The sequence below is a fragment of the Trifolium pratense genome, linkage group LG6 (genome assembly GCF_020283565.1).
Source record: "Trifolium pratense cultivar HEN17-A07 linkage group LG6, ARS_RC_1.1, whole genome shotgun sequence".
Taxonomy (NCBI): Eukaryota; Viridiplantae; Streptophyta; class Magnoliopsida; order Fabales; family Fabaceae; genus Trifolium; species Trifolium pratense.
In genome coordinates this window covers 16,757,070-16,770,515 of record NC_060064.1, presented here as the reverse complement: position 1 = coordinate 16,770,515, position 13,446 = coordinate 16,757,070, and the positions used below count along the sequence as shown (strand labels likewise).

The following is a 13,446-nucleotide window of genomic DNA, read 5'->3' as shown; positions in this document are numbered from 1 at the left end:
AATTATATAGAGTAGAACTGAACAAATATATTAAAAATAAAAGATCACGTATGAAAAAGCACTAATTATTATTAAAGAGTAATTATTTATCAATTTTTTGGCTAAATTGCAGTTTTGGTCTCTCACATTTCATAATTGTGCGATTTTGCTCCCCCTAATTTCAAACGAGCGATTTTGGTCATCGACGTTTCATAATTGTGTGATTTTGGTCCCCCTAGTTTTAAGCGAGCAATTTTAGTCTCCCAGATTTGCCCCCTTTTGCATTTTTTAGTCCATGTTAACTATTTTGACAAAAAACTGTTGACATGAATTTTTTTGACACGTGTCTAAATTATATTGGACAACCTATAAAAAAATTATTGTTTTTTTATTTATAAAAAACCAAGAAAGGTTCACGAGAGTTTTTATTCCTAAGCGATTGACCAAAGGTGCAAAAATTTTCAAAGTCTCCTTTGCAATCCTCTGTTGTTTGGCATCCAGTAATGCATTCAGCGTCATCATATTATGTAATCGATCTACCAATTTAATGAGAACAACTATTCCATCTGTCATGGTATGAAACATTGCAACTATTGCATCCTTTGCAATCCTTCCTTGGTTTTTTTTTTAAAAAAAAAAATTATAGGTTGTCCAATATAATTGAGACATGTGTCAAAAAAAATCCATGTCGGCAGTTTTTTTGGTCAAAATAGTCAACATGGACCAAAAAATTCAAAATGAGGCAAAAGTGGGGCACCAAAATCGCTCATTTGAAACTAGAGGGACCAAAATCGCACAACTAAGAACGTGGGGGACCAAAATCGCTCGTTTGAAACTCGAGGGACCAAAATCACACAATTAGGAAATGTGAGAACGAAAACTGCAATTTAGCCTAATCTTTTCCATTGTCTCATACTTTTCTTTAAATGTTTATTCTTGATTTTCACCATCTTTAAATAATTGACCCAAAAATAAAATGAATAGAAATAAATAAACGAATGACAGGTGGGATAGAAACTAAATTATGACTAGTTCTTGAAGACAATTGTAACAAAATAAAATAAAATGAGAAATGTTATACTGTAATTAATATAGGACGGTAACAAAAAAAAAAAAAAAAACAATATAGGCCAAAAAATACCGTAAGAGTAGAAAACATTGGCCAGTAGGATTCAAAGCACATAAACTGCCGAAAAGTCATTTTGAAGTTGGTTTCAACTCCTTCTACTTTTGTACATAAAATAGAAGTTGCTTAATTTGTAAAGAGCTTTAGAAATATTTTGTTTGGCCCTCCTTTTATTTTAAGGAGAAGAAAAGAAGAAAAAAGTGTAGCCAAACAGGCTCATAGTCGCAACAAAATTTATAGTGTTTAGTTGTGATTTACGCGCAAAAAAAATATATTTATCCTTCAAATATTAAATTAATCATTGTTAGCGGCGACTAAATTCTGTCGGATAGTTTATGGAATACACAAGATGAAATCTTTCATTTCAACCGAACTTTTTTTATGCTCAAGAGTAGTAATATCACTATTATAATAGATTTTTGAGAAAGTATATATATTTGATCTTATGACAATACATGAATAGCTCGAACTTTCGCCTACTTACATATATCATCCGTCAATAAAATTTTCACATTGACAACAAGATTGGAACTCCCTTCTACATCAACATACATTTTCACAGGCATACAAACCTTTTTACTAGTATTTTGTCTCATCATGTTTATGATAGTTTTTTTTTTCTTAGTTTTTAGTTTTAAAAGTTAATAAAACAAAATTAACCATTCATGTGAAGTTAGTGATGTTTGATATTTGTGTGTAGAAGAGTAAAGTAAACATTAAGCAAAATGATGACTCGTCTATTTCTTTGAAGACAATATTATAATACAATACGTAAAAAAATAAATATTTTTTTCTTATAAATTTTTAAAGATTTTTGTTAACAAGAAGTAATCTTATCTTATTCAAAGTATTTTCATACACTAAATATAAGCATTTTCGATTGAAATTTTAAACTAATTCGCAATGTTACGCGTTATGAGAGACATTCTACTAGACCCAATTTCTATTGGTAATAGTAGCAACTAGCCTCCGCAGGTGTGTGGAGGCGGGCGGTTGCCATTGGAGGAGAATAATTGCTGATTTTAAGGTACATACAATTTATCTAACCTAATGTAGATGTTTTCGTAAGCATAGTTTAGTTGACTAGGATATCATATTTTATATACAGGATCGGTGTTCGAACAATGTGAGGGCAGATGTGTGAACATATGTCAAATACGGGTTGAGATTGTCTACCGTGTAAAACCCATTAGAGAAACTCCAATTGGTGCATCCACCATCTACTTTTTCCTTTTAAAATTAAAGCTACAAAAATAAAACAAGGGCTGAGATTTAATTGTATAAAAATGTCACGGGAGGTACCCACTCCTGTCAAATACATTAGATCATGTGTATTAGTTATTCAATGTATCTAAAATATAAAATTTACTAATAACCTACACTTACATTACTTTGAATTTGAACAACATAGTTTATTTATTTGAAACTATAATTCGAAATTATATAAAATATATAATTTAATTTATATGCACCGTCAGTGTAAAATTATTTTACACATACATCCAATAATATGCTGACACATCATGTATGATATTTAAAAACACATGATGTATCACATTCATTAAATGATGTGGCAACGCGTCATTAAATATATGTGTAAAGAATTTTTACATTGCACAACAATTAAACTCTAAAATATATTCCTCAATAATGTATAAACCTTTTAAGTAGGAATTTGAATTGCATGGAATCAAAATTGCATACACTCATTCAGTTAAAACATATCTGACAGTCCGATTAAAATCAGACGACTCAAATTTAAAATAATCATACAATTTAATTAAATTTTCTCTTAATCTGAAACGTGGGATCATAATTGAACGTAGTAGTTAGAGAAAGTTTGTCCCAACTGAAAAAATGGTTTGGGCCTTGGGCATTATCCATGATGAGAATAGGATGGATTTTCGTGTGGGTCACGTCCTCTATTGTCCACACCAAAACATAACGGCGGGAAAAGAATAAGCAAAAACCAGAATCTGTATTTGATAGCGGGAACAACCACACCTTTTTGCTTTAAAAACACATTAATCGATTAATTGATAATTGATTAAAGGCACGGATTTTAAGTTTAAAAACAAACACAAGAAGGACACAAACAAATTCATCAAAATCACTTTTTATCTGCAAACCACACAACACAAACATATCTCTGTCTGTCTCTATAGGAAAATGGCGCGGAATAAGAAAGCTAGGGTTTCCGATGATGAAGAAATCGAAGATCAACCTCAAAAGACTCTCTACCAGGTACCTTAAAGTTTGTTCTGTGTTTGCATTTTTGTTAAGTCACTTGTTTCAACATTAATATATGACCATGTTGAAAACAGTGTGTATTTGTGTTAGGGTTTTAGATTTAGTTTGAATTGAAGTGATTTAACTTTTCATTTGTAAAATTTTCGGTGCAAGACAATATTTTTTTACTACTGAGTATTAGATTGGGGTCTGGAGTTGAATAATTTTGATTCACATGATCAAATGTTTGGAATTTTCAATTGTGAATCTAAACATATGCTAAATCAGTTGTTAACTTGGTTGTAGGTTCTTGGTTTGGAGAAAACTGCTTCTCAACAGGAAATAAAGAAGGCTTATTACAAATTGGCATTGCGGCTTCATCCGGATAAGAACCCTGGCGATGAGGTGATTCTTTAAGGCTCCTTGTTATATTGTCGATTGCGCTTTTTATTTTGTTTATTAGCTTTTTAGTTTTGGTGGTTGTAATTACTTGTGTTCATACAGGAGGCTAAAGAGAAATTCCAGCAACTTCAAAAAGTTATTTCCATTCTTGGAGACGAAGAGAAACGAGCCATCTATGATGAGACTGGTTGTATTGATGATGATGTGAGTTGTGTTGTTCATACTAGTACTATTATTGTTGTTGCTGTTGTTGTTGTTTTCCGAATTCCGATTGATACTGCTGCTGCAAATCAATTAATCCAGCATAATATGTTGGAATTACAATTGGCAATGCTTAGGTCTAGTAAGCCCTTATCATATGTTAAGTTTTATTCGAGGGAATTATCTAATATTTACTGAATCAGGATATATGAATATTTAAAATGGTGTTAATGGACTAAAAATCTCTGTCTCTGGGTCAATATCACAGTAATACAATATTAGACATGATAATTAAGATACGGAGATAGTGCAGATCAGTAACCCCTAGATTGAGAGACCCAGGCTCTCCCTCTCAATTTCCACTTTGTAACCTGAGGTCCTTTCTATTCTTTCCTTCCGATTATGTATACCCATGTTCTGTCTCCCTTTCTCTAACCAACTAACTAGTTCAGACGGGATACATAACACTATTCTCATAACAACTTTTAAGTCTTGCTAATGAGTTCTTTAAGAACACTAGTTGACAATCATTTGATTTTCTCTATTTGGTACTTAAAATGCAAAAGCATCATATTATTGAGTTACTAGTATACAAAATGCACAACAATTAGATTTGAGTTACTTTAGAAGTTTAACTATGTTGCAGACAAGACATCTATGACTCATTCATCTTTTGTAAAAATTAGGATCTTGCAGGAGATGTTCAGAATCTTCATGAGTTTTTCAGAACAATGTACAAGAAGGTATCTGTTTAATGTACGATATCTCATTTCCTGATGCATTGTGGTATACTTGTTTTTATATGTTTATTTTTAATGAACCACAGGTCACTGAAGCTGAAATTGAGGAATTTGAAGCAAACTACAGGGGATCTGACTCAGAGAAAAATGATTTGATTGAGCTGTACAAGAAGTACAAGGGGAATATGAACAGGTAAGAAGGCACTGTTAATTTGTTCATGTTGTTGTGCACGAGTCATCCTCGTAAGAGGCTTTGAGTTTTTTTATCGTGAGTTGAGGAACTTCTCTTTGCAGGCTTTTTTGTTCAATGCTTTGTTCAGATGCTAAACTTGACTCACACCGATTCAAAGATATTCTTGATGAGGCTATAACTTCTGGTAAGGGACATTAACTAAACTTTAGTGACTGAGGTTTCGGTCAGAAATTTGCTCTAGGCCTTAGTTTCTATGTCTAACCATCTTCCTTGATCATTGTTTGTTTTATTTTCTTGGTATTCTGCAGGAGAACTAAAGGCAACAAAAGCCTACCAGAAATGGGCTAAGGAAGTATCAGAAATCAAACCACCCACAAGTCCTTTAAGGAGGAGAGCAAAGTAAGTCAATCAGCCAAGGTTTGCTTGTTCTAGTCATTGATCGACACTGTAATTGAAAACTGATCAATTGTTTTCTATAGGTCAAATAAGCAGCCTGAAACAGATCTATATGCAGTCATAGCACAACGCCGAAACGAGAGGAAAGGCCAGTTTGATTCAATGTTCTCTTCTCTAGTATCGAAGTATGGTGGAGGTGATATGCCAGAACCTTCTGAAGAGGAATTTGAAGCTGCACAGAAAAAGTTGGAGAAGGGAAGATCCTCAAAAAAGTCAAAGCAATCAAAAGGAAAGTAAAAAGCATACTGTTATGTGTATAGCTAATTTATTTGTGTGAGGTGTGTGAACATGGCATTGAATCCTTTCATGTTGTAATCAAATACAGTGTAATGGTTGTTAGTTTCCGCGGATGTACTTTGGCGTTCTTTCTTATTTTCAATAGTAACGTGACTGGTTTGAAACAGCCATTTTACTTATGATGAGTTGTGAAAGTAAGTGATAGTTGGTATCCTTTCATCAATTTCTTATGAATGTTTAATTGTTTGTACTTGTTTATAAGATTTACTATCAATCTATCTGCCAAGTAATTAGATTTATAAAAGGATGAAAGTTACGTGACATTTACTAAGTCTCCAATGAGCTTAGCAAATTCAGTGCAAACAGCCGACGGTAAATCCTGATTTACGGCCTTAACAACACAAATTTATGAAGGCATAAGTGGCTGCTTTATGTTTATGGAAAATGAGTAGCTTTTATAATCTTTAATCTGTGAAAATGAAGGCGTATTCACTTTTGAGCTATAAGTCTCTTGATCTTAATTATTTAAAAATGAAGTATTACATAATCATTACTATCTTTAATATTAAGTTACATGATCATTCTCTTCTAGTTGCTTATTCAGTGTTTTGAAAATATTTCCTCATTTTCTCACTTTTTCTTGCATTAGTGACCTGACCTATATTTGATCGGTAAAGCTTTATGCAGGAATTATCTTTTTCTTGCGATCAACTCATTACTACTCACAAATTTTCATTTGAGTAATGATATACTAGTACAATTCAAATGAAACAAAACAACCATTAACTGTTTTGAAAATAGTTCTGTGAATCCTTACAAATCATTTGAAGACAAACCACATACCGACTGTTTAAAATGGGAGTCGACAAACATGGTGTTTGTATGCTTTTTGATTGGCAACCTTGTATTGAGATCTTCTCTATTGCAAAAGAAATAAAAAACTTTGTTTATGAGAGATTGACACAGTTTACAGATTGGTGAGACCATTTTTAAAAATAATTTTAAAATTGAGTATAGCACTATAACCAGTTTTTCTCATATGTAACTATCATTCATAAATGGAGCCTTTGGCAGGAGAAATGATAACTGCTTACTGAACATGGTTGCTTTTGGGGTAGGTGTCCATATAAATGCTTCAGAAGAAGTAACTGATCTCATCAATAGCTGAAGTCTCCCCCCCTTACAACCTTTATTAACTTTACTGTCTCTGAGGTACCATTAACTTCTTACTCATAACAATGGCATGCTTGCATGTGAGGAAAAGTATATAGCTTGCAAAGGAAAAAAGAGAGGCAATTATAGTATATTGGAAGCAGAGAAGGGTAACCCTTCTGTTCTTTTTTACTTTTATTTTTTTATTTCTGAAAAGCCATTTGCATGTGAAGGTCAACAGTAATAACTTGTCCTTGAATTTATGGATATATACTTGATTTGATCAACAAAAAATGTTAATCTTATGGTTTTCTATTATTTGGATATTATTGTATGGTTTTTCTTGTGATCATGTATGTATTGTGAAACCTCTATATCATATGGTACACTGTCATTGCACCTTTCATTCATGGGTTGGTTAAGCAAATTTCATTAGGTTATTGATTTGACACTATGATCACCAGATTAAGAAGTAATTAACAGTTAATTTCATTTATTGAGCAGATACTTTGAAATGATTATTAGTACATTTCTTAGAGCTAAACAAACCCTAGCACCTAAATTGTGCAATATTGTAACATAATAATCACAACAACCTGGTTGTTGACCCACATTAGATTAACATAAACTAGCATCTTTAACATTCACAATACTCAAACCTAATCCTATCATCATAATCAATACATCAAAAATATAAAAAGAATTCCTTCACCTCTAAGAATGTTGTAGCCTTGTAGGTGCTAAATCAATAAAAAAATCATGCCCCTGGACCAGTAAGGTTGTTGGCCAGCTCATCACACGAGCACAAACCCACACAACTTTTATTTTATACTATATTATTTAAATTTTTATATATAGCTCTTGAACACGACACTTCAAATTAAAAATGTGTATGATATCCACCATATGTTGGTGTGAAGTGTCACACTAACACAACACCGATATATATATAATTACGTACATTTTCTCAAATTATTATCTGCTTTACGTATCTACATCGATACAAGGAGTGTGACATCACAACATGGTGTTAGGAACATTCCTTATTGTGAATCTGTAAACACAAGCAACCAAATAAGACTTTTCCTTTATTTTTCCATATCTGTCCTCTTTAAGTTCCCTATCTCAATCTCATTTTCTTCATCATAATACACTCACCACTACAAACATTTTTATAATATAAAGTTTTTATAAATGTCACACTATTCTTCCTTTTCTACTTAGCTTTTACTACTTGACTTTATTTTGTTTTGTTCTCATTCCATTCCATTCTCCTATCTCTCTCTCTCTCTGCACTTTATTTTGGGCAAGTCATCAATCTTTCAATTTTCTTGGCATGATATGATATATTCTGCTTTACAATTAGTCTCTCTCTCTCTCTCTCTCTCTCTCTCTCTCTCTCTCTCTCTCTCTCTCTCTCTCTCTCTCTCTCTCTCTCTCTCTCTCCTGAGTTCAATTCTCTGAGGAGGGGGTAGTTATTGTCATAATTGTGTTAACTTAACTGATCTTTTCTTGTGAAAACCATTCAATTCAATGTTGCTATTGAAAAACTCTTCAAACTTCATTCTCTTAGGAAAAGTTTATTTTTTTCTTCTTCCAATTAATGCTTTTCAATTACACTAATTAGATGAGAAAATTGGGTAGAAGGGTTGGTAATGAAATTCACACTCATACATAATTTACCATAAAAAAACGGTTTTTATATTTTTAATTTTGATTTCCTGAATTGGGTTTGTAGCTGATTAGGATCTGCTACTGCTACTTCAGTGCTTTTCACTGTTTTGTCTTCTAGCTTCTGGAATTTTCCATGGAGATAGATAACAGTGAGATGAAGTCAAAGAAGATGGAAGAGTATGAAGTTATAGAACAAATTGGTAGAGGAGCATTTGGTTCTGCTTTTCTTGTTCTTCATAAGTCTGAGAAAAAGAGGTAATTCAATTACAAATTTAGCTTTTTTCCTTAATTGCTTAAACCATGCAAAATGAACTATACTTCAAGAAAAATTTAATCTTTTATTTTGTTTGGCTATATAATGGACAACCCAACAAAGAAAGTTTCAATTTTTAAATTTTCTTTTCTAGTTTGAGATTTTCAATTTTAATTGTTGGAATTGAAGACTATATAGTTAAGTTATCAACTTCAATTATAATTGATTTTCATTTTCATGATTTAATCTTTGGTAGGTATGTGCTGAAAAAGATTCGTTTGGCTAAGCAGACAGAGAAGTTCAAAAGAACAGCACACCAAGAGGTTGGTGTAACCTATCCTTTCACTTGAACTTACACTGAGTAACCACCATACAATTATTTATTTATTTAATATATGCAACTCTTTTGGACTAGAGCTCTTTCTGTTTGGATAAACAACTTAATTAAGCACTTACAACAAAAGTGTTTATCATATTAGTGCTTATGTATAAGTTATTTCTATAACAAGAGATAAAAGAAAGTCAAGCTTTTTTCATATAAACTATCAATAGTTTTTATACGTTATTTTGGAGAGCTTATGGAAATAAGCTAAAAATAGCTTATGGACATGTCATAAGCTGTTTCTATAAGCTCTCTCAAACAGTCTCACAATTGCTTATGTAATTATGTTAGAAGATAGGTTCAAATAAGCCAATCCAAACAAGCCCGAAATTACTTACAATAGTCTTATTTCTACATTTTTTTTCTTTGTTCTAGAAGAATAAGCTGCACCAATCAATCTGTTTCCTCATAGATGATGCTTGCATGAATGAGTCCAATTCAATTATCTGTTTGTACTTTTCTGTGGTGATCTATGAATATTCCATTATTGGCTATGCTTTTTTACTACAAATAAATCAGTCATCTGGAATATGTAGTTAATTCTAGAGGTAGTCTTGCCTGCAAAAACATGACCAATAACTTTAGTAATCTCACCTCGAATTAATTCCATTAATAAAAATCTGATAAGTGCCATGCTGTTCATTATTGTCTAAAGTACTGGTCAAACCAAAGAAGATATTTTTTTTCCCTTTTTCAAAGAGCCTAGCAGCAGAACTCACACGCCATAAGTGTGGAGAAGAATGGTATTGCGGATTCGAAGCTGTGCCCTAGAACATCAAATGTCCCCACAACCTTTTCCCATTTGAACTGCACTTATGGGACAATGATATTTATTTTTTGAATATTGTAATGTTCAAGAAATGCTATAAAGTGTACACATCATATGGGACATCATTTTTGTTTTGTACCAAGTACCATCTTAATATAGTTTTTCTGTAAATATAAGATGGTATTATTAGTAATGATTTCACAGACCTCAGTCCTAAGAGGTTGCATTAAGCTTATTTTGAATGATTACTTTCTGTCTACTTGTATAAAAATGACACAGTTCCTTACTGTTACAGATGAATCTGATTGCAAAACTGAATAATCCATATATTGTGGATTACAAAGATGCTTGGGTGGAGAAGGTAGGAACATAGCCTTTATTTTTTGTTTTTTAAAATTTTCAGTTGTACATTCATATAGAGACGAAAAAATTCAGTTGATGAGTTTTAGATATATCAGATTTTCCTGATGTTTATCACTCTTCATAGGCATGTTTCTGATATCTCATGTTTTGTAGGAGGACCATGTATACATTATAACTGGCTATTGTGAAGGCGGTGACATGTAAGTAAAAGTAAACAACACTATTTAGAAGCTTAATAGACTAGTAATCGTAACCACATTCTAATTTTGGGACGAACTACACTTAGATTCCAAGAGTTTTGGCTTTCATGAGTTTCACGTGTTTTGTAAAAGAAAAGATGAAATGCAAAAGTGATACATTAACATTGACATGAAGTTCTAATCATGGAACCTTGCATTCTTTGTGGACCAGGGCTGAGAGCATTAAGAAAGCTCGAGGATCATTTTTTCCTGAGGAGGTAATTAATAATTTAATTTTGATTTGCCATTCATTAAATAAATATTTCATCATAAATATTCTTTACTCACCCTGGATTGCCAATTTCAAGTGCAGAAGGTCTGCAAATGGCTAACTCAATTGTTGATAGCTGTAGATTACTTGCACTCTAACCGTGTAATCCACAGGGATCTTAAGGTACTGCATATTATATCTTCTTAACCTAAAAAGAAATAAAATAAATATAAATTTCATGTGATGCTTACTCAATGCAACTTAATGTAAATTCTCAGTGTTCCAACATATTCCTCACCAAGGACAACAGTATTCGGCTCGGTATGTAGCATTATCCTTTGAAAGCTCAAAACTTTTGGCTTTCATGTGCTATATCATCTAAAGAAATTTATTAATTGTGTGGCCTGTGGATCATACAGGTGACTTTGGTCTTGCAAAGCGACTTAATGGAGAAGACCTTGCTTCCTCGGTATTTCTCATACATTCAATATGTTAGCATTTATCTGATGCTTTTCAACTTACAGTAGTTAAGCTGATATTTTTATTTATCATCCTATATTTTTCATTCTTTGAATTTGAACCTCATATTTCTAACCTTCTTATACCTTGTCTAGGTCGTTGGAACTCCAAATTACATGTGTCCCGAGCTCCTCGCGGACATACCATATGGTTATAAATCTGATATATGGTCTCTCGGTAAGGATCATGAATCTCTTACTCTAATTGACAAAGCCATATGATATATGATATGAACCTGGGTAATAATGGTATCTCTTTGTATGTAAAGGTTGCTGCATGTTTGAGATTGCTGCACATCAATCAGCATTTCGTGCTCCGGTAAGAACTTGAACCATCTGCACGAGTTAAGTTTTATTAACGGAAACTTTGTCCCTATTCTTCATTTCAATTTAAACTAGAAAAATAATTTAACAAACGAGCGAATGAATGAAACAGGACATGGCTGGTCTTATCAATAAAATAAACAGATCCTCCATTTCTCCCCTTCCAATTGTTTATTCTCCCACACTGTAAGTAACTATCCTGATCATTCTATTTCACATTGCCGTCATGATTTTGTTAACATGTGATTTTGGTCAATGCACTTGTAACAGGAAACAAATTATCAAGAGCATGCTGAGGAAAAATCCAGAACATAGGCCAACCGTGAGTTCAACTGATCCTATTCTTGTCTTGTGTGATTAATTCAGATGGAACTATTGATTAGTTCTAATGCTGCTTCTTTTTGTTGACAGGCTGCCGAATTGTTAAGACATCCACATTTACAACCTTATGTTATTCGCTGTCAGAACGCATCATCTAATGTTCTTCCAATATATCCCTTAGTTAACTCAAAGGATAAAACAAAAAGATCTCCCAAATCTAGTAGCAGAGAAATGGGATTTGTAAATCGTTTGGAACGGGTTCATCCTATTGAGGGAAATGGTGATGTACAGACAAGAAATCTTCGTAACAATGGTGAGGTAACAATCTCAACAAGCACTCAATACAACCTTGAGAACAAGATGGATGCTCTTACAAGATACACAGTCGAATCTTCTACTAGTATTAGCGACTCAAAAGATGGTTCAACAACATCTGAATCAACTACTTGTAGTGTGTGCAAGGAGGACTATAAAATTAGACCACCAAGGGAAATGGCTAACAATGGAATCACCTTGAAGAGCATACACGATTCTCTGCATGAAGAAGAACAAAGATTTGCTGCAGCGACCACCGAAGTTGAAGATACCTTCTCGAGGGAAGGTTTTGGTAATGCCGAAGCGCATAGGGAACATGCCAAACTTGATGACCTCAGGAAATCGACTACTTCCAGTGCAGGCAGTAGCAGCACTGACAAAAGCAATTCAATTAACGAGGAAAGTTCATCGCTAATAATGCATCCTCTCAGGGTTGAACATGACAGTACTGAGTCCGGAGACTACTCGAAGAAAAATGAAAACCGTGATTCCTTTACAGAAGAAGGCTTGCATATAAACGGCTTGTCGTTAGAGAGTATTGATAATCATAATACCAATACACTTGGAGTTCAGGATGATAGTATAGCAAAACAACGCATTATTTGCTCCACACAGAAAGATGATAATGTAACACCAAACGGAATTTCATTGAGTGTAGTTACTGCAACAGATGGTGACAGTGACGAAACAATCAAGGATGCATTGGATAGTCCATGCCAGAAAAGAGCCGATGCATTGGAATCTCTGCTTGAGTTATGTGCTCAATTACTCAAACAAGATAAACTTGAAGAGCTCGCTGGCGTGTTAAGACCATTTGGAAAAGAAGCTGTATCATCAAGAGAAACAGCAATATGGTTGACAAAAAGCCTCATATCTGCTCAAAAGTTTAACCCTGAAAACTAGTTTAATTATGAGAGGTTCTCCTTGTTAATTTATTTACATTGTTGTATGAAATGTGTATTTCAAATGCCATATAAGTTTGTTCATTTGAGTTTGTTGCTTGGTTGATGATTGCAGAATGGGAAATAGCATGCCACATATTGTTTATTGCTAAATGGTTATATTAAATTATTTTTGTTAGGTTGGATATTCATTGATTTTCTCTAGTAGTCTATAGGGTACACATATTCATGGTTATATTAAATAGCATGACAGATATGGATTTGCAGACAAAATAAAATTTGATACAAAGTAACCACACATTTATTCTATGTTTGGATTCACGGTGAGTTTGACAAAATCAGGGTGCCACCATGATTTTATTGAAGCTTCAAAATATAACTTTTGTTAAAATTGCGGCGGCTTGCCATGATTTTGCACAATCTCCACACCAATCCAAACATGCACTTAGCCTGTGGATAT

The 13,446-nt window shown here is 33.1% G+C and overlaps 2 protein-coding genes across 4 annotated transcripts; both read left to right on the top strand.

Annotated features, from left to right (window-relative positions):
- The first annotated feature begins 3,064 nt into the window (after positions 1-3,064).
- LOC123888377 (chaperone protein dnaJ 6-like) lies at positions 3,065-5,804 on the top strand. The gene is made up of 8 exons (XM_045937421.1): positions 3,065-3,349; positions 3,641-3,739; positions 3,839-3,940; positions 4,624-4,680; positions 4,764-4,870; positions 4,972-5,054; positions 5,179-5,269; positions 5,350-5,804. Exons 1-8 carry the CDS (start codon positions 3,275-3,277, stop codon positions 5,561-5,563), a joined length of 828 nt encoding a protein of 275 aa, XP_045793377.1. The 5' UTR covers positions 3,065-3,274; the 3' UTR covers positions 5,564-5,804.
- Positions 5,805-7,747: 1,943 nt separating this feature from the next.
- Positions 7,748-13,173, top strand: LOC123888374 (serine/threonine-protein kinase Nek6). 3 transcript variants are annotated; one of them, XM_045937415.1, is made up of 14 exons: positions 7,748-8,021; positions 8,454-8,644; positions 8,899-8,965; positions 10,089-10,154; positions 10,310-10,356; positions 10,568-10,613; positions 10,709-10,789; positions 10,885-10,927; positions 11,026-11,075; positions 11,221-11,302; positions 11,394-11,443; positions 11,561-11,634; positions 11,719-11,770; positions 11,860-13,173. In XM_045937415.1, exons 2-14 carry the CDS (start codon positions 8,523-8,525, stop codon positions 12,985-12,987), a joined length of 1,908 nt encoding a protein of 635 aa, XP_045793371.1. In that variant the 5' UTR covers positions 7,748-8,021; positions 8,454-8,522; the 3' UTR covers positions 12,988-13,173. The 3 variants fall into 3 exon arrangements, with proteins under 3 accessions (XP_045793371.1, XP_045793372.1, XP_045793373.1); XM_045937417.1 differs by having other exon boundaries at positions 8,018-8,186; XM_045937416.1 differs by having other exon boundaries at positions 7,838-8,644.
- Positions 13,174-13,446: the final 273 nt, after the last annotated feature.

What these genes read in the sequence shown, in the direction of transcription:
- LOC123888377 (XM_045937421.1), top strand. Translation starts at nt 3,275, where the DNA reads ATGGCGCGGAATAAGAAAGCTAGGGTTTCCGATGATGAAGAAATCGAA. An exon ending in CTGGTTGTATTGATGATGAT is followed by an intron (nt 3,941 to 4,623) that starts GTGAGTTGTGTT and finishes TGTAAAAATTAG; the next exon opens with GATCTTGCAGGAGATGTTCA. An exon ending in TGATGAGGCTATAACTTCTG is followed by an intron (nt 5,055 to 5,178) that starts GTAAGGGACATT and finishes GGTATTCTGCAG; the next exon opens with GAGAACTAAAGGCAACAAAA.
- LOC123888374 (XM_045937415.1), top strand. Translation starts at nt 8,523, where the DNA reads ATGGAGATAGATAACAGTGAGATGAAGTCAAAGAAGATGGAAGAGTAT. An exon ending in TATTGTGAAGGCGGTGACAT is followed by an intron (nt 10,357 to 10,567) that starts GTAAGTAAAAGT and finishes TTTGTGGACCAG; the next exon opens with GGCTGAGAGCATTAAGAAAG. An exon ending in GAGAAGACCTTGCTTCCTCG is followed by an intron (nt 11,076 to 11,220) that starts GTATTTCTCATA and finishes TACCTTGTCTAG; the next exon opens with GTCGTTGGAACTCCAAATTA.